The 21,692-nt window shown below is 39.8% G+C and overlaps 1 protein-coding gene across 1 annotated transcript in view; it reads right to left on the bottom strand.

The window, feature by feature from the left end:
- Positions 1-21,692, bottom strand: part of DPP6 (dipeptidyl peptidase like 6) — a 434,766-nt gene that overhangs the window by 76,373 nt on the left and 336,701 nt on the right. The window contains exon 8 of the mRNA XM_061996360.1: positions 14,596-14,716. Coding sequence (XP_061852344.1) covers positions 14,596-14,716 — 121 coding nt within the window. The remainder of the gene's footprint in view (positions 1-14,595; positions 14,717-21,692) is intronic.

Genomic DNA, 21,692 nt, shown 5'->3' with positions numbered 1-21,692 from the left:
AGCCCTGACGGTGAAGGTGGCTGATCCGAGCCCTCCATGGTCTCACCACATGGTGGCAATGTAACTTTCACCTTCCTCCTAAGGAGGTGAGCTCCCTCCGATTCCCTCCTTCATTACTTCTTAGTCACTCTAATGATTATATTTGTAGGTGGCAATTACAGCCTTCTGAGTTTCTGCTTTCCATTTCCTCTACAAATGTCATAGAGTATTGTTGGGTTTATTTTTCAAATAAACTCTGCAACATTTCCAAGGACATTAAACCCTGTTATGTAAGAGTTCTCCTTTCAGCTAATGCAATATTGCATGTTTCTTTGATCCCTAATGAAGTTTTGAGGATCACTATGGAATTATTCTTTTTTGACAACAGCATTCATATGCTCTTCCATGTTAACTCTTTCCCTCCAAGATATTACCTCTCTCCTTTAATCTCTATTACTTTTTTTGTCTCCTTAGGATTTAAAAAAAAAGCAAACCTAAAACCAAACCTCAAGTTATTTAAAACCTTCTTTAAAAGAATACATGAAATAGAAAACAGAAAAATTAGGAATAGCAACAACAAAAAACAGTACATTGCAGAATCACACAGAATGGTAGGGGTTGGAAGGGACCTCTAGAGTTCATCCAGTCCAATCCCTCTGCAGAAGCAGGTCCACTCAGATTAAGTCACACAGGAACGTGTCCAGGTAGGTTTTGAAAACCTCCAGAGAAGGAGATTCCACATCCTCTCTGGGTAGCCTGTGTCAGAGCTCACTCACCTGAGCAGTAAAGTTTTTCCTTAACTTGAAATTCTTGTGTTCCAGCTTTTGTCCATTACCCCTTGTCCTGACACTGGACACAACAGAAAACAGTGTTGCACCATCCCCTTGACATGCACCTCTCAAATACTTGTAAGTGTTAATGAGGTCTCCCCTCACTCCTCCAGGCTGAACAGTCCCAGCTTCTGCTGTCTTTCTTCCCTTGATCATCTTGGTGGCCCTGTGCTGGACTCTCTCCAGAAGTTCCCTGTCCCTCTTGAGCTAAGGAGCCCAGAACTGGACACAGGACTCCAGATGAGGCCTCACCAGGGCAGAGTAGAAGGGGAGCAGAATCTCCCTCGACATGCTGGCCACACTCTTCCTGATGCATCCCAGGATGCCATTGGCTTTCTTGGCCGCAAGGGCACATTGCTGGCTCAATGTTTATCTGCTGTCCCCCAGGACTCCCAGGTCTCTTTCTGCAGAGCTGCTCTCTAGTAGGTCAATCCCCAGTCTGTACTGGTGCATGGGGTTGTTCTTCCCTAGGTGCAGGACTCTGCACTTGCCCTTGTTTAATCTCATGAGGTTCCTTTCTGCCCAAGATACAAACAAACCAGCCTGGAATACAAAAGATTCAGTCTTGAAAGGAATTACAGATGCATAAGAAAATGTGATCCAAGAGATACTAGACCTCTGTAAACCATGCTAAGGAGTAAACTTGTAGTCTTCATTTTAAATGACTGTGCTACTGAGAAGATACATTTTAAAATATTATATGTGTTACTACTCCATTTTAAAATTAGTATGTAGACATAGTCTGCATTTAATGTACAGTATAAACCTTTTTTTCTACATTTTCAAAGAAGTATTGTTACTTCCTAGACTGGAATATACTATTTCCAAGTCTTAGTAGAGAGGTATTATTTTCTGGTCTCCAGCCCAGGCACGACAGATTTAAGGTTTAATTGGTTATATGCAAGAATGCAGCACTATACAAGTCAGTCAAAACACTCAAATAAGTAAATAAATCTTGAAGTCAAACTCAGCAAACTTTAAGGCATTTGTTAGAGGTATCAACTTCTGCTTAACTGTATAATGTTGCTCTGAATCTAACAGATAAATTATGGAATTGTACCTGCCAAATGAGATTGTAATTGTGAATTTAAACATCTAGTTTTCTGACATGTTTATGTGAATTATGGGAAAATATTTTTCTACTAATAGATTGGAATTCAAATACTCTGCCCAACAGACTGCACGGATTGCCCTTTGTTGTATAATAAGCAAAGAGTAAATGTTTTCTTGGTGTTGCTTACATCCATAAAGCCACTACAGTTGCCAAAACATCTAGGACACCTAGCTACATCACAGGAAATGTTATGGATAAAAACATAGAGCACTTGGGATTTTACTTCAGTATTATAGAATGTTTCCACTCTCATTAAAATCTCAAAACTCCTTTAAAAATGAAAAGCAATTCCTTCAAAATTGACACTTACAGAATTCGTTAGAAAGAAGCACTTTAAATAATTATAAGTAAATTACAGTATTTAGCTCTTAGCAGCATTTTGTACTGCTGTGCTGTTTGATGTGACTCAAAACAGTAGACTAAAATTTTCCAGTGCAGAGCAACATGCAAGAACTATCATGGTATTAAAACTTCTTATGGTTGGAGATCAGGGCACAACACATTTTCAGTCATTATCCAGCATAATATCCTGATATGCAAATAATATCCTGTCAAGCTGGCAGCACAAGCTGACTGCAAGTGTGACCCTTCAGCACCAAGATAACACGGGTGAACACAGAATGGTTGTGAACCACCTAAGAAGAAAAAAACTGGCAAAAATGGGGTCAAGTCTGTCTCTACGTGGCTCAGCTGTGCTGTGCAAATATTTCTCAAAGTAGAAAACCCAATTTGCAATGGACAGAGTGGAAAGCAGGCAAACTGCAAGAAAGGCGGGGAAAACATAATGGTTGGTGCTGTTCTTGCTGGAGGCTGCAGACCTGAGCAGATGTAGAAACAGTGGTCTACTCCTCAGTATTATTCCCAGTAGTTATAGAATAATAGAATTGTTTCAGTTGAAAAAGAGCTTTAAGATCATCAAGTTCAACCACTAACTTCACACTGCCAAACCCATCACTATACCATGGCCCTCAGTACCTGAGCTATATGGCTTTTAAATATCTTCAGGGATAGGAACTCCACCACCTCCCTGGGCAGCCTGTGCCAGCATCTAACAACCCTCTCTGGGAAAAAGTTCTTCCTCATCTCCAACCTAAACCTCTCCTGGTGCAATTTCAGGCCATTTCCTCTTGTCCTATCATTCATTACTGGGGAGAAGAGATAGACTCCCACCTCACTACAACCTCCTATCAGGTAGATGAAGTGAGTGATCATGTCTCCCCTCAGCCTCCTCTTCTCCAGACTAAACAGCCTCAGCTCCCTCAGATGCTTCTCATTAGACTTGTTCTCCAGACCCTTCACCAGCTCCAGTGCCCATCTCTGGAAAGGCTCCAGCACCTCAATGTCCCTCTTGCAGTGAGGGGCCCAAAGTTATGGTCTAGCTCTACTTTGGTGGGCTCGTGACCCTTTACTCCATGTCCAGATTCCAAGAAATCACAGCAGATGGGGGTGAGGGCTGCAGGGAGGTAGAAACAGGGTCAAGGTCACATAAAATAAGTTACAGTTTGCCATGGGTTTGAAGGAAAATATCTCCTACTTCTTTGTTTCGTGAAGTCCCCAGCCCATATCCCAAGAAACCAGGACAGGATTAAAGGTTTCTACCATCCCCCTGGATTCAGTTTCTGCTGTCCCACACTGGCTGCTTTGCACCACTGCAGCTGTAACTCCTGCAGTTCACCCTGCTGCAGGCACCTGGTGTTTTCAAGTACCTGATATCCCCAGCCTGACACACAACTGCAAGAGCATTCCTGGCCACTTGTATTTTACAACTCACCCACCTGAAAGTTTTAAGATCATCTTTAAAATATACTGTTTCCCTCCACTTCTCTAATTACTGTTAACTCTGTGGCACAGTTTCCCCTGTAGACCTATACCCATTGAAGACTGGAAAACAGCTGGTGCAGAAGCTACGACATATGGCAGTTACTTATAGCTACATAAACTAATTGACTGTTGAGGGTGATATAATCCCTGGATGCTTGTCTTAGAAAGTGATGATATGTCAGTCTGATAGCTTTAAAATTTCCCCTAGCTCTTAAGTTGTCCTTACAGAGGAGCAAAGTCCAGGTAGGGTCATTTCCACTTCCTGGTTGGTATCAACCAAGTCACCACTGGGCTCCTTTGCTGCAGTTTGAAAAACAGCTTGTATTTGAACACCCACATCCCTTCTGTACTTAAGGTCTGAGGTCCAGAGGAGAGCTGTGAGCTTGAAATACTGGTGCAAAACTGAGTCTTGTTTTCCCAGGACAGGGATCTCAGCACATTGGTTATCATTCCCCATGCAATGGCAAGCACATGCAGCACAGACAGCAATATTGAAGATAATTTTTTTCACATACAAAGATTTAACCTCCTGCCTCTTCTGCTGGAGGAAACAGTGGAGTCCAGCTCTGCAGGGGCATGCCTTGCCCACAGCCAGCCCTCAGCAGTAACTCACTCTTTGCATTTCACAGGTCACTACCTCCTCTGCTCGTCCAGTCAAAGACCTTGGACTGTTTCCAGATGGTATTAGGATTTGGGATTGCAGCTTTTTAACTGCACTTCATAAAATCACAGAATGGTAGGGATTAGAAGGGACCTCCAGAGATCATCTAGTCCAACCCCCTGCTAGAGCAGGTAACCCTTAATCACGTCACACAGGAATGCATCCAGGCAGGTTTGTAAACCTCCTGAGAAGGAGACTCCACGCCCTCCCTGGGCAGCCTGTGCCAGGGCTCTCTCGTTCTTACAATAAAGTAGTTTTTCCTTATGTTTAATCAGAACTTCTTGTGTTCCAGCTTTTGTCTGTTACCCCTTGTCCTGTCACTGGAGAAACTTCAGCATGGCTTTTCATCTCTTGCTTTTCATTAGGAGAGCTGACATACACAAATTATGACTTCTGTCACTATTTCTGATGTTTTTTGATTACCCCATGATTGCACAAGAATGTATAGGCCAGCTCTCTAGAGAATCACATATCTCAGTAGAATTTTAATTTCCTTCATGTAGCTTTCACTTGTTCTAGTTTGGGCAGACCACATTAATGTTTGCTTCTTTAATTTCTTACATTAATTTCTTAATTTGTCTTTATTCAGGCCAAGGAGCAATGAGAAAAAGAGGAGAGCTAGGTAAATAGTTTTTGCACTAAATTTCCATAAGCAAGGCTGTACCAAGGAAGAAGTGGTGTGACAAGAAAAAAAAAATCCCACAGAAATGTACTTTTCAGGTCAAATTGAAGGAACTATGCACTGACATGGAAGTTCATGGCTATCTTTCAATTTGGTTGTTCTTTCTATCCTTTTAATTGCTTCTTAATTGCAGTGCTTTAAATATATTGAGCTTGTTTTTTCTTTAAAATGTGTTCTGCAACAAAAAATTCATGAACACTTTCAAAAGAAGAAACTCATAAATTTCCCTCAGGGGAATAATGAGGCAAACCTAAATTTACTGTAATAGAGACTGCCATTCCCTACATCTATCTTGTATAAGCAGTTTATGTGTATTTACCCTACTGTATATAAAACCTGATGTTCTCTGACTTCTGAAGCTCTTCCAAAAGCTCTTACAGTGACTTTGTAATCTCAGAGACAATGTGTCTATCTGCTAAGAGATCAGAAAAAAGTCATCAAAACTACATATAAAGTTATATAATGTTAGGTCTAGAAGAAGCCCAAAGAAATACTCCAATCCCTTCCTTGCACTGAAATAGAGTTGAATTTTATCTCAACAATTTATGACAAAAATCTTTCTAATTCACTCTTAGAAATCCCCCAGGACAGAGATCCCTACAGCACCCCGGGCAACATGTCCTAACAGATATATTTCCCCACAATATTAATGCACATAGTCTTCCTGCAAATTAACCCAACTGTTTTAATCTTCTGCAACATTCTACAGCCTTCAAGACTCTTCTGTGTGTCACAGCCTGCAAGCTCAATTCTACTAACCCAGAAACAATGGATTTTTGTTTCATCTGCGGTGAACCTGACCACCCAAATATATTCTCTGCATTTTATCATCCCAAATCACAGATACAATTTTATGGAAGAAAACCACAGTTTTGCAATTTGAATGAATTTGCAAATAGTCTCTAACAATCACACTCTTTTTTACTGGAAATAATGTCAGTTTAAGGTGCTTCCTCTGTCACTCTGATAGTGGACATAAAGCATGAATATTACAGCCAGACCCTCATGTTCAGCACCCTGGTGTAGATCCAGGGCACCACTATTGGCTTCTATGGAATGATTCCAGACATCAGATTAGCATGGAATAGGCCAAAATAGTTCTGCAATATTTAAAGTGCTAGTACTCTAATTAGTTATTAAAAATACCAGCATAATCAGAAAACAGGTCACAAATCTCCAATAGAATATTTAACCCAAGGCTACTGTAATGAATCAGATACCTATCAAGTGCTAATTTCATACTCTGATATGGTTCTACCTATTTTATTTGTCAATTTTTCATTTTTATTCACATACTCTTGCTTAAGCAGAACAGTAGCCAAGTAATTGAGCTTAATTTGGGTCCAAATTGGGTAGCTCTTTTCTCATATGAAGTAATTGAAAAGGTAACTGTATTCCTGACAAAGCAGTGGCAGTAAAATAGCAGTGGAAAAGAGATGAGATTCTACCATAGGAGTTGGTTAACTTTCATGAAAAGTTGCACATCTCAACTAAATCTGCAGAGATCAAAAGACTGAGTCTGGATTTACACTGCTGTAACTGAACACAATTTGTGCCCTCACGTTTTCTATATAGACTCTAAATCTATTTTCAGGAAAAGCTTCATATACATTTCAATAACTTCTTTAATCTCACAGACAAGCAGATCTGAACAAGTCATTCACAATGCAGAAGAGTCTTGCCTTACCTTAAAAGATTAAAATACTGGCAACAGCAGAGTATGACATTTTTATTTTTACTATTACTGCAAGTACATAGAAATCACCCAATGACAATTGGATTATTTTGTCCAACAAAGAAACAATTTCATTCAGCAAAGAATGAATGGCAAGAGACTGCATGGAACTACAAGAAACTACTTGAAATATTAAAAAAACCGTTCAGACTTATTTAACGTCTCCCTTCTGGCTGTGACCAGGCTAGCATTGTATCTGGAGGCACAGTATCTAATTCTAGAAAGGAGAATTTCCTTTTTCTTTACAACTTGAGCTGAGCTGACATCAAGGTGCTGCTTTCAAGTGTGATGCCAAGAGAAGAACCAAGGCTCAGAGCTCTTCCTGAAGAAATGTGCTTTTAAACAGGACTCCTGTGAAAGAAGAGTGCAAGCCTCAGGGCAAACACAAACAACTTCACTCACTGAACACCTCTTGACTTAGAGTACTGTCAGTTTCTGTCTGACCAGGGAAATCAGGATGGACATCTGGCTTCCACCACCCCAAGGATATCTCTGACCACAGTAAATAACAGTTTTCCTTCCAAAAGCCATCCTGAAGCCCAAATGATGACGATCCAAAAATTTGAGGATGACAGGTGTTGGGTTTGGCTGGCAGCCTCCTTCCAAACAACCTTCTGCAGAAAGGGAAGGTTAAAGACTGGGACAGAGTTGGCAAGGTTTATTGCGGTGCAGTGCTAGATTTTGAAGCCAGTCCAGATAACAGCACATTTTAAAGTTTTCAGGAGCTTGCTGATTTCTAGGCAAGCATTCACAATGTGCATTGTAAATGGTTCCATTTTCCCTGACCTTAGCCAGCTGAGAAGGGCTAGAAGCTTGTTCTGGTTATGCTATAATGTGAGCTTCCCTATGACAGGGGAAACTCCATCAAAGCAAGAAGTGAGAGACCTTCTACCAGCCTTTCATGACATGACATAGTGAAATTTAACACTCTCTTTTCCTCTGCTTTAACATGGCTAATGCTGCATCTAGTTCATCTTCCTTGCAACAGAATCATGTATGGTGGACATATCCACTTCAAACACATGGCTGAGGGTAAGAGCTGCTCTTCATTCTTGAATGCAACTGAAATGGCCAGACTTTATGCACATTTGGTATAAATGAGCAGACAAATACGGGTGCCCTGGAAAACAGTCATCTGCATTTTCAATAGGCACCTAAGTAATGGATAACTGGGAATTGTACAGCCCTAAGTACGAGGAAAGGTTGCGAGAACTGGGGCTGTTTAGTCTAGAGAAGAGGAGACTGAGGGGAGATCTTATTAACATTTACAAATATCTAAATAGTGGGTGTCAGGAGGTTGGGACATCCCTTTTTTCTATTGTATCTAGCAACAGGACAAGGGGTAATGGGATGAAGCTGGAACACAAAAAGTTACAAGCAATAGAACAAAAAGTTCTGCTTAAATATAAGAAAAAACTATTTCACTGTGAGGGTGAGGGAGCCCTGGCACAGGCTGCCCAGACGGGTTGTGGAGCCTCCTTCCTTGGAGGTCTTCAAGACCTGCCTGGACATGTTTCTGTGTGACCTGATCTAGGTGAACCTACTTCTGCAGGGGGGTTGGATGAGATGATCTCTAAAGGTCTCTTCCAAACCCTACAATTCTATGATTATATGATTCTATAAGTGCTACAAAATAGCTGCCTGAACTCAGTGGGCAACAGTAAATGATGTTTAATACTCAAAATAGAGGGAAGTTTTCCATTTTAATATGGTGATAATGTCACTGAAACACCAGGTTGGCTTTGCTACCTCACCTGAACAAGTATAGAAAATTTCCACACAGCTTCCCAAAAAGTCCTGAATAACATCATCACGTATTGGGGGAAAAATGAGTGATTTTTAGACTTAAAGTGCATTTGTGACAATACTTTACAACATTTTCCAGTTCCAAGTGTTTCCCTATTCCCCTTTACCGCATAACAGATGTGTAGTACTTCAAATATATCCATCTCCATTAAATATTTTCTTTGTGATTGAAAATGTGAAAGCTCTGAAAACCAAATTAAAATCTGTATTCACCATCCCTGTGATTCTTCACATAACTTGTCAAAAAGGAATCTTTTGTATTCCCATTAGAGTTGGTCTTTTTACTGTCTGGATTCCTGGCTGTAGCATTCTTTTGGCAAGTGATTTATTTATCCAGAGTATATAAAAAAAAATCAGTGATGACTCAGTTTAATTCTTCATCTCATCCTCCTCTAGCAGGTCTTGGAGCTACTAGTTACTGGGAAAGGTTAGCCCTATACTGTGAAATATTAGGATATTGGATCTACTTTTCTGGTGACATTGAATTGGAATTTTAGGAGTTACTTGCATTTAGACTAATCATGAATGTCCCTTTTCAAATTCAGGTATAAATTGATCATCAAAGTCCCCATTCCAAAGCAGAAGTTCAGCATTCTAGTATTATGCAATGAGAAATCAAGCAAATGGACAAGTTAGTCAAGGCAAACAGTTTTGCCTGAACTGAAACAGTTTTCAGCAGACTTACCTAGTGTTTTCCCAGTATTAAGACCACTTCCAGAGTCTTAGTATTAATATTTCTAAACTTAAGAAATATATCTACTTTTCTTGCTTGAACTACTGTAAGCACAAAAGATACTGCTCAAAATAACCACTATTTGATTTGGCATCTGCTACCAGGCACTGCACTTCTGAGACCAACCATACATGTTCTAAATATACCCTCTGATTTTTGTGAGATGCTGATTAAATTATGGAAAAGATTTTTCTTTATTACTATGTTCTCTTTCATCTCTTTATAAAGTCTAGAAAAGGAACAGAACCACTATTAGCATCAATCAGCCAGGAGCTTTGGATGTGTAGTTCCCATAAGCACAGAGAGAGTTTCAGGGAAATGCATGTGAGGGTAAATTGGGAAGCTTTACTAGATCTTGCAGCAAAAAATTCTGCAGTTTCATTGTCTTAATGATGATGACATCCTGGCCTCTCCCACCAGGTGTCACTGCCAAGTCACACAGAGGATCTGTTGGTGATAAAGTAAGATGCAGGCAGAATGAAGATTAATAAGGAATACGAATCATCCCTGAAAAAAGAGTCCTTTTTTATCTCCTTCTTTTGTTCTCTAGCCAAAAATAAAGCATAGCAGCACCGCTGTGCATAAAGCTCAACAGAGCAGAGTACCAGTTTTAAATGATGGATACATATACCCAGTGTTGTGTAAGAGTTTTAAACATATGCCCCGTGAGCTGGGGCTGGTGCTCGGCTGACAGATGTGGTTCTCTCTGACATGATGAGATGTCCAGATGACATGTCACAGCCACAGTGTTGGGAGTAAGACTGGAATGGGCATGCTCACTTTGAGGTGATTGTTAAAGACTTACAGGACAAACCCTTCTGAGCACTCTGACAGTGACATGAGATGAAGGAGTAACTCACATGCAATTCTTTCTTCTGCAACCAAAGTCCCTAAAACCCAAAAATGTGTCCCACAGATCAAGCTGCAAAACAGATTCTAAGGGACTACTCTTACGTCTGAAGACACATGCAGCAGAAAACAAGGAAAATCTTCACTTTCACACATTATGGATGGGATAGACCCATCTATAGGTGAAAATCCTTCCTGCCCCTCCCACCAGCGACAGGAGCACGCATCACTGAACTGCATCCTGCTCCCCCATGATTTCCAAGTGTTCATTTAGCAGCATATCATAACTTCAGAAGTTGTCTACCTCTCTGTGTGATCTCAAGGGAGGTCCCACCAGGCCTTTATAACAGTGCAACACAGAAAAGATCCCTGTCTTGCTCATCAGAGCCACTTAAATGGACTTTAAATTACCCTGCTGGGGTGTCTCCAGTCTGGCAGTGTCTTTCTGCCCCATTGCCCAGGATTCAGTACCACACAATCTCAAACTCAGTGAGCTTCCAAACTGCAACACAGGGAAACCACAGCCTACTCTTTGTCTCTTAGCAGGATCACACAGATGGACTCTAGCAAAACCCCACACTGGCATCCTTTCTCACAACATCTGAACAGTCTCCTCCAGTGCATGGCAGCAAATGAAGATACTGTAATTACACCACAATAGAATTCATTTCTGTTGCAGAGTGCTCTAACAAAATGCTTACATTACATGATTTTACTTCCACCTTACATTTTAATATATAATTATAATAAAAATATTACATGTACAAAGAACATGTAAATAGTCTTATCCTATTGCTTTGAGAGTACTTTGTGCCTTACCACCACTTAAAAAAATCTTTAAGCCTCATTGTTGCTAAAGCATATTCTCAAACCAATGACTGTTGTGCAGCAAACTGAAAAACAAAACTCTTTCGTGGTGCTATGCATTTAAATGTTTAGCTGGTTTCAGATGCAGAACTTTAAACTCTGTTATACAGGATATCACTCCATTTTAATACAAGCATCCATCAGGCACAGTTCTGAAAATGTTAAGTCAGGCTATGAAAACATTGTCAATGCTTATTTTAGTAATAAACCCCACGCTTAATCTATGCTTTCATGTTAAAGTAATCTATGTATCAATCTATAACCTTCCAGCTAAATGCACTAAGTAGATTAAGCTCTGATTGATTTGAAATGTTTTTCACTATATTATCAAAAGTCTACAGATCAGCATAAATACCATGAAGAATTTTTTTTCCCTTTGGCAGATTTACAAAAGCTGAGCTTAACTTGAATTGAAATGAACTTCTGCATTTTTTCCAGGGCAAAAAGCCTGTCAAATCTAATCTAGATCAGCTCTGCTTCCGGACCTAGTAAAAACCTGTGATTAATAGTACAGTGCATCTATCCTGTCGTGACAAAAGTGATCACATTATAAAGAAAAATGTTCCCTCTGGGTCTACCGTTCACATGAGGTGTCAGTATTCACCCCAAAGAGTGGCAGTGCTGGAGCTGCCATCTGCACAGCTCTCAGATAGAGCAGGGCGGGGGGGGGGGGGGAGGGATTTTTGCTGAGGTGCTCTTGCTGAAGATGATAAAAGACTTTACAAATTGGCTTCCTCAAAGAGAAAACACCAAGATTTTTTTTTTCTTATTTCTGTTTTTGCACTGCATTTTAGGGAAAGTGAGAAAGCAGCAGGTCGTGAGCTATCAGAGGAACCCAGCGGGCGCTGCAGGGAGGCTTGGCTGCCGCTGCCAGAGAGGGCGAACTTCAGCAAGAAAAAGAGCAGGGGAGGGAAGAGGAGTGTGTTGAACTCTCTGTGATCCCCTTTCCATGCTTCTCGCAGCTCCTTTGCAGACTATCTGCTGGAGATGGCTGCACAGATGGAATGAGATTTCTACATATGCTCGGCGCTTGTCTTGATAGCTCGCTGAGACAGCGTCAGCACAAACAAACGTAGGGCTGAGCATCCCACCCAGCTCTGCTGGGGAGGTGCGTGAGACGTCTATAAATGTCATCGGGAATGGGGGAACAGTAAAAATAGGCTTGAGGTGGTAAATTATGATCCTTGCCCCGATGTAAAGCAATTCCAGTCACATGAGTTTGTATTTAAAATGTGGTTTCTCTTTATCCTGCTGAAGAGAAAGCACCCTAGAAAAGGAGAGAATTTGGAAAACTAAAGGTTTAAGAGTGTGTTGGCAGAGCATCCCAGCTGCTGCTAGGCTAAAACTTCATCTTCACTGACAATGCTGCCTGAATTCCCATAGACTCTGGTGGAGAGGTGTCATTCATCTTCCAGAGGTACTTACCCATTTACCACCACGCAATAGTCAGTTTCTTCTTAGATCCCACTCCATCCATCCATGCATTCAGAGAGCTGACATCTGAACACTGCAGACACATCTGATCCTATGGCCTCACAGCTTGTTCACGCATCTGCCATGAATTCTCAGCCCTGACTCCACACCCACATTTACCTCCAAGAGGAATGCAAAAGCTCAGCTCACACAGTATGGGTCTGGATTTAATTTGAGTTTCTGCACCTCATCACCTGGGAACATTTATATGTCAGCTTTTCCTATGTGTCCTTCTACACCTGGCTCTTGAAGTAAGAGAAGTTTTTGTTTCAATATAAGCCATACTTGGACTAAAGTGATGTTTCCAAAGTGATGCAAAACATCCTTCCAGTGAAAGCAGGTTCAGTGGTCCTACTCTGTACATGCTGCTAGGAGAGGTTACAGAACCTGGCTTGGTATAAGAAGACTGTATTTGATCACACATTCATTTCTTATCCCAGTACATTAACATAAAGTTAAAAAGAAAGTTCATTATAAAGGACAAACCTTGAAGTCAATGTCAGCCAAGAAATTGCCTGAGCAATACCATAATTGAATATAAGTATGCATCAGCAAAACAAGTGTCACCATGGGCTTGGAGTTCATCAGCATGACAAACTCCTCTCAGCATGGTGCTGTGTGCCAGACTCGACAAGAAGACCTTATGTACTAGATGATGTTTATCAGCAAAATATGCACTTTTTACCTACAGAGTCAAACAGACCTGTCTACGACTTCAGAAACAAATTCATAATGAAGGAAAAAACAAAGAAAATTAATATTTTGTGACTTCTAAGCTACTCCTCTGGTAACAACGTGCTTCACAAGGAGGATACTCACTTGAAAATACTCTGTGGTATAGTGCAAACATGGATTTGAATATTGAAAGTAATCAAATTAATGTCAATCAGATTTGATGTGTTTGATGAATTTGTACACTGGTCTATGGGACAAGCTTCTCTGGGAGTGGCAAACAAAATAATTTCTTATAATTTCCTCCTTTTTGAGTCCAACAGCCCCAAATTAACTGTGGTACCAATTAACAGTGAATGGTATTTTGCAATCTATTGTGTTCCATTAAGCTTCAAGGAAACTGTGAGCAGCCACAGGGCACAGTTAATATATGTATCTGGATACTTCTTTCTGCAGAGGTAAGAAAACCTTTGGACTGTACTGGAATCTGCAGGAGAAAGTGTGACTTTAGAAGGAAACTGTGCCACAGGAAAGAGATACTGTCAGGTCCCAAAATCAGGATCCATGTGAAAAGGAACTGCCAGCATCATTAGCCAGCAACAGAGAGAGGAATGCATGTTGTGTGCATGTTTTATATATATATATACACTTTATATTTTAATTTTAATTCTGTTAAGTATTAGCTTAATACCCCAAATACTTAATACCCTAAAAGAACTGAGTGTGTCTGGGATCCTTTCCTAAACTGGTCAGCAGGTGAGAATATTTTACAAGCAGCTGCTCACAGACAGCTAAATAACCATTTGCCAGCTGAAAGGACCAAAATAAAGCAATGCTCCAGTAATGACCCTCTACCCCATCAGGCCAATTTTTAAGGGAAAGAAGCCAATTACTGTGAGGACTTGTCTTTGCTTTTAGAAAATGTTCGGGGAGCAAGATCTGGGCAGCTTCCAGGGCCTATCTAGCGCTGTGAAAAACAACTAATCAAGTAAAATTGTCTCCTTTCTTTTTTCTTTAAAGTAAAACCTCTTTCTCTCCCCATTTCTGGTCTTTTTTTGTGATTTGAAAACTGGCATGTCTATGAGTGATTGCAGGTGCCATTAAATAATGAAGCACTTCTGTTCATTAAAGCTTGGTGATTTATTACATTTGGACTAAGGGAAAGAAAAACAGCCTGAAAACAGAATTCTTACATCATTTCACATCACTTCCAGTCCAGCACTTCAGACAACTGTTAAAATAGCAGATTTTTACCTCCATAGTCCACCAGTCCTCAGAAATCCAATGTTGAATGTCTAATTCCAGCCAGTTCTGTAAATCTATAGTATAACTGAAACTCATGGCTACCTCCTGCCCTCAATGTCTTGTCCTACCTTCATACAGCCAGTCGCTGAGCCCATTGAAAATAACACCTTCCTTTCCCGTGGAGACCACTCGGATGGCTTGTTTCCCCACATGGGCACAGTAATAGATGTTATTCTCAAAGATAAATATCTGATTTGAAGGAAAAAAGAAAAAAGAGAATAGCATTAAGCAGTGGCTCGATTATAAAATGTTGCATTTTGCTTTTACAATAATTGGCAGTACAAAAATCACATATCATGTTTTTACAGCATCTTTTGTCAAAGGATTTTCACAGCTTGCTTCCAATGCCATCAGCTAATAGAAAGATTCTAATTTACAACAAACTGAAGCCTTGGTCCTTTGATACAAGCTTTATTTTTCTCATTCCTGACTTTCTTTCAGAAACTGAACAGTGCAGTTAGAGGGCATGAAATGAAGAATGCCATGGCTCAAGATTTTGAGAAAGTGGCCCAGGACTCAGTAGCAGTTTGCAGAGCTGATGTTGATGTTACGTGGTGACTGAACTGACTGCTGGAAATGGCTTCCTGCTTGTTTCCAGTTGCTCCTGCTTCTTCAAAAGCCAGGTGGCAACCTATTAAATAAATCTCAATCCATTTTTTTTAATGCAGATCCAAGAAGACAATAAACACTATCAAATAGAGGCAGTCTATGTGACTGCATCATGTTGGGCAGCAAATGAGGCACAACCTCTCCAAGGAGTTTGGTGTTTTGGCTGGTGAGGAGATGTACGCACTCCAAGGACCCAGTGGGGTGGTGTAGACCTCCTGCCCTGACCTGCTCACCCAGTCACCTTCCTACAGAAACCAGGGTCAATAGGACGAAGGTGTCTATCTTCCTTACCAGCATGGATGCATCCTGCCATAACCCCAAGCCTGTCCTTGGAAACCTTTTTCCTCCTGTTGCAAAAACGTAGTGGATTTAGGTTGCTGAAAGATTCCATGATCAAAATGTCCCACAATCTCTGAGCTCTACATCAGTGCAAGGAGTCAACTATCAGGTACCTAAGGCTGCCTCTGCAAACTCACACAGCTGGTGCTTTCTGTGGGAAAGCAATTCCATCTTGGAGAAGAATTAATAAACATAAAATTCTTATCAATCGTAACATTTCAGTTCAAGATTGTCAGGAGAGGAGCCTGACATAAGGCTCCCAAACAAGCCTCTTGGTTTTTTTAAAACTAATTTCACTCAAGTCATTAGATCTACTGCTATGACAATGCTTTTGGGAATCAGGCTTTTTATTTAAGTGTTTAAGTGCTGATCAGTGAGCAAACTTTCAGCCAGATGGTTAAAAAAGATTTTGTTCCATGGCATCAGTCTTTATCATCTGGCTAAATGCTTTGGTCTGTTTTGCAGTCATCAGTGACAGATCCTGTCCCGTCCTCACCTCAACGTGAACCACATCCTTCTCAAACTCCATTCAGAGTGCAAATATGAACTGAGCAAGGGTATCAGAAAGCCATTTAGACTGAAAGAGAAACTGTTCATATAATTTGGTAGACATTTACAGATGGGTTTTTATAAACCTGAAAATACTGTAATAAATGTTAGATGTCTCTACAACTATATCAGAATGCAGTTTCTCATGTTATACTCATGAAAAGACAGAACTGGCAAAAATATTTGCTTTCAGCTTCTGTTCCTCATCCTATTATGGTATGTGTTTCACCTAACGATGAGCTGGAAAGATTCCAGAAGAAAGTATAGATCATAATAATATAATTTTGGCAGCTGTTACAGCAAGTTTGCCTAAAGGTAAAAAGTACAATTGAAACTGTAGCTTGCTTTTTTTCCTTTTAAAGTAAGAAAAATTGCACCAAATTAATATTTTTTGAAAGTAAAAAATATGTTGTGGAAGATACTACATTCTCTTCCTTCCTATCCCTGAATCTTAGTAATCAGAGGAGTTGGCTCAGGGTTGCCAAATAAAGAATTGTTGAAGCTTAAATGTACATAAAAATTGGGGTCAAACTTTGGGCCCAAATCTCTGTGTCTAAGCAGTAAAGGTGCTGGGGTGCTTGGGTGGGGACTCCTCTGTTAGAGGCAAAAAAGCAAGTAGAGTTATTCAAGCAATACAATCCTTCCCTTGACCAGACTCTCCTAGCAAATGAAGGTTTTGCAATATTTTGTAATGTATTAAATTTTAGATGAATTCATAGGAAAAAGAAAGGCAGTTTGACAATCTGTTCCCATCCTTTGCTTTGTAAAGCATTGCAATGTTTTCTGTTTTCACTGTTTTGTCTTTCAAAGCTTCATTGCACTAATCAGACTGCATGAGGTATCCAGTAGCTACAATGGAAAAATAATATAGTGCTCTGTCTTCAAATTGTCTCCCGTATAATTCAGAGGCAATTGCAACACCTCATAGAGAATTTAAAATTATCCTCCTAACTACAGTGCCTTGTACCCTAAAAATGTCAACCATAATCAAGATAAAAGATAACTGAAGCAGCACAAGGAAGATTTCTGTGTAATGTATCTTATAAATTAAGAAAAAGCTTTTGAACTTCTGTTATTCATCAAAAAGAAATGTCTTTGGATTAATTCACATTCTGAGTTAGAAGGATATTAGATGACATTATGAAACACTGATATAATATTTTTTACTGTTTTGGGTTTATGACATCAAAGCAGCGCTTTCTCCTGAATGCTCTCAATTCTTTCAACTAATTAGAGGATAAGAAATTTTAGTCCAGAAAAATAACTTTAAAATTTATGGACACCACTTTAACATTATTTTATATTTGCTTTATGTAGCAGTTCTATACTAACGTAAAATGACAACAGAAAGGGTCAAGCTTAGTGTCCTGATTTTGTCTGGGACAGAGTTAAGTTTATTCCTAGTAGCTAGTACAGTGCTACGTTTGGGATTTAGTGTGAGAATAATGTTGATAACACACTGATGGTTTAGTTACTGTTATATAGCTCTTACCTTAAGAATTCTTCAGTTTGCCATGCTCTGCTAGCAAGAAGCACGGTAAGGACAGCTGACCTCAACTAGCCAAAGGGCTATTCCATACCATAGGACATTGTGTCCAGTCTATAAACTGGGGGGAGTTAGTCCAGAGGGGCTGGTCACTGCTCGGACATTGGTCAAGAGTGGTGAGCAACTGCACCGGGCATCACTTGTCTTTCCTTAAGATTTATTTCTCTCTCTGTTATCTTTGTTTTCATTAGAATTATTAGAATTAATATGCTTTATTTAACTTCAATTATTTAACTGTTCTTATCTTAATTCACAAATTTTTTGTCTGATTCTCCTCCTCATCCCACCAGGAAGAGGGAGAAGTGAGTGAGCAGACGCATGGTGCTTGCTTAGTTGCTGTCTGAGGTTAAACCACAACATTCAGTTTTATACTTCTCTGTACAGAAAACAAATACCAGACTCTAAATTTCTGGTGTCTTCTCTTTTACTGTGCATATTTGAGCAAGACTTTATCCCCGACATTCTTGCAATTTATATACCTTTTAGCATGAATAGAACATAAAGTCTGACACTGAGCACAACTAATAACATGAAAAATTAACCCTATGCTATGTCAGAAAGATATCCCCACAATGAATACCATGTCCATTTTCATCAGGGCACATTTGAAACAAAGGAAAGAGAAAATATCCCGGACAAAGTAAGAAGAATGGAAAAATCCATACACGGATTGAAGAAACTGAAATTGCTAACTCTGTAGAATACACAAGGAAGACATAAGTTCTGCCAGATGACAGAGGAACAGAAAAAAGGAGGATGTTTTCACCCTTTCATTTCTCTAAACTGATAAGAGAAATCAATGAAATCTAGAAAAAAGCTGTTTAAAAGTGGATAAAAATGATTTTCCTAACAAAATAAGAATTAATGCATGGACCTCCTTGCCACTGGATTTAGCAGAAGACAAAAACTTCATTCTCTTTCTGTTGGCTTTTATAATAGATACTCAAAAATGAAGTAATTAAAGATAACTGAAATGTCTGGGAAGACTAGGATAAAGTTGGTTTGTTTCATTTTTAAACTGCAGTCACTTAATCCCAAGGTAATAAAAATCAATGAGGATTTTGCTGTTGGCTTTACATGGCTCAGGATGTCACCTGAAACTTTCCGCATAAGATATAAGCCCTTTAGCCTCAGGTATCAACATACCACTAACTCACGAAGACTGGGAAGAAATCTCTGCCTGTTTGCAACTTGTATTGGAACTGATTACTTCAAATCATTTGACATCCTTGTGTGATATTTAATATTGGAGAAAAAAAAATGTTAGACTGGTTGAACCACAAGCCTGAGACAGGAGGATAACTTTAAGTCAAAGGTTAAGTATTTATCTACTAAGATAAATTTATATAGTAAGGTAAATGCTTAAACTAACAAAAAATACACTTAATTCACTTCAACTATACAAGAGCTTTAACAACACTGATTGATTTAAGGATTTGTGTTTAAAATGCTTTTTTGCTACTGCTTAAGGGCCTCTACAATAATGTTCTCTACCAAACCCGGAGTGGCATTAAGTAGTTATGCTGTAGCAATTTAAATACTGGTACTTTCAAATGGATTAATTTATGGACTTTTTCAGGAATCTAATGAAAATAATCTCTCTAAGATCAGTGCAAAACTCACAGTGACCCCCTGTTTTGGGCAGACAAATACTTCAGCTCATTTTACAGTTCAATCCACCTTGATCCAGTCAAAGAGGTTCCTATTTCTTCACAGATCAAGAGAAAAGAAATTAATATACATTGATCTGCATTTTTACTGCTTCTATTATTTTTGAACTGTAGAGTGGCATTCTGGGTTTATGTTCTCTTTATCATTTCTAACATGCATAACTTGTCAACTAAATGAGCAACATCACTCAAATTTAGCATCTCGAAGCATAATGTTTATGTCTGGATGCTTATTACTTTAAATTATTAGCACATTGTTGAAGTGTGAGTGTTTTCTAGACATTAGAAGGCAGCACTCCACACTGCAAGGCCAGTTGACAGGATTTAGCCAAGAAGGATAGCAAATATGGAAAAGTTTGCTATTTAACGTGGACAATTTGGTCAGTAAGAGCTGGCCTTCATGTATAGACAGGCACAAGGTCTTGCCTTGACACTGTTTTAAATTCCATATAATTCCAAACTTCCTTGAAGGCTGAAAAAAACAGTCACAAAATGGAAGACTTTGTGAATGGTGAAATAAAACAATAAATCAACATGCTAGTCTCCCCTCATCTAACATAATGTACTTTGCGGTTTTCTGGTTTTAATGTTAAAGCCTTCTTTTATTTTTTCTCTCTGTGTAGAAGTCTGCTCTCTTGCTGGCAAACCAGTTCACCTGAGGGTGGATTCTGCAGAATAAATAACTGATTCATTTCATAATTCTGCACAGAAATGCTTGAATTTATTTTGCAGAATCAATACAAAATATTTGTGTAAAGGTAATTATCCCTGGACTTCACTGTTGTAGATGCTGAACAAATGCACAGAAAAGATAGTCCTTATCTCAACAGCAAATCGTTTCAATAGCTAGAGAAGTACTATTGTCCCCATTCAACATGTGAAAAAGTGAGACAGAGACACCAAGGACATGACTCAGTTGCCCAAAAGTAAGCCTCTTCATATGTCTACAACACCTGGCAGATATGATACAAGACATATGGGAATATACTTTTAACATTATTCAGCTGAGGTGTTCTAAGAACCTGTGTTTAAGTAGGCAGAGCCAATTTTTAAGCCTTGCACAGGAAGACTGGCAAAACCATGAGACAAACTTGGGTAGCTTGAACAATATTCCAATGTCTTAAGGATAAAATCATCCTTTACTGTAGTTGTTCCACATCAAGTAGACTATTAGAAGCATGTGAAGTCTGGGAGAGAGGAGATCCAATATGGGCATTTTCCTGCTGTGAACTGCATGTCTAACTGATTTGTTTATTGGTAGGGTCATGGTCTTGATACTTGAACTCTGCAGAGTCAGACCTACAGTTACTGTAACATGCCTTTTGCTGAATAATAAAGGAAGATAGTTCTCGAATGCATTGGCTGGAGAAGGCTCCCCATAAGGGTCTGTGGCCTGTGAAGAGAAGCCCATGCAGCAGCACAATTTCTGGCAGGATTGGTAGCCCACTGGGGACCTACACCAGAGCAGCTTGCTCCTGAAGGACAGCACTGTGTGGAAGACATCCACACTGGAGCAATTTGTGAAGAACTGTAGCCTTTGGAAGGACCCATCTTGGAGAAGTTTGTCAAGGACTGTCTCCCATGAGAGAGACGCCACGCTGGAGGAAAGAGCATGAGGAGGAAGGAGCGGCAAAGATGAAGAATTATGATCTGAGTGCAACCTTTGTTGCTCGTGCCCTTGCACTGCTCGGGCAAGGAGGTAGGGAAATAGTGAAGTTGAGTCTGAGAAGAATGGGAGGGGGAAGGGAAGGGAAGGGAAGGGAAGGGAAGGGAAGGGAAGGGAAGGGAAGGGAAGGGAAGGGAAGGGAAGGGAAGGGAAGGGAAGGGAAGGGAAGGGAAGGGAAGGGAAGGTGGGGTTTGTTTCATTTCTCACTATACCACTTCGTTACAATTAACTAGCAAGAAATTAAATTAATTTCCCCAAGCCAAGTCTGTTTTGCTAGCAATTACTGAGTGATCTCTGGGTCCTTATCTTGACTCACTAGCTTTTCATAGTATTTCCTCCCCCAGTCCCATTGAGGAGGAAAAGTGACAGAGTGGTTTGGTGGGCATCTGCTAATCATCCAAGGTCAACCCACTACAACAGTTCCACAGTTTAATCAAGGTAATTTTTTTAACTTCTTAGTGGAAGATATTTCCTTAGAATTTTAAAACTTCTGTTCATTTTTTGGGGAGTGTCAATTATAGGAATGTTTTGTGCTGAACTATCTTCATATTTATATGATACTACACATCACATTCATCTGAAAGTCTCGGGAAAATTACACAGATTTAGCTTCCCAATATGTCCAGGAAGTAGGAATGTATCACCTCTCTATTTATATGCTAAGTAACTGGTTGAGGTTTATAACAGTCACAGTCTGCAAGCAGGCTTTGGAAATGTCAGATCATGAACACCAATAGTTTTGGGTGTGATCAAGGTCTTCCTGGAAGTGCACACACAGAAAATCCT

Source organism: Colius striatus, chromosome 5 (genome assembly GCF_028858725.1).
Source record: "Colius striatus isolate bColStr4 chromosome 5, bColStr4.1.hap1, whole genome shotgun sequence".
Classification (NCBI taxonomy): domain Eukaryota; kingdom Metazoa; phylum Chordata; class Aves; order Coliiformes; family Coliidae; genus Colius; species Colius striatus.
The sequence above is the reverse complement of the archived record's forward strand: the minus strand, read 5'-3'. Positions and strand labels throughout refer to the sequence as shown.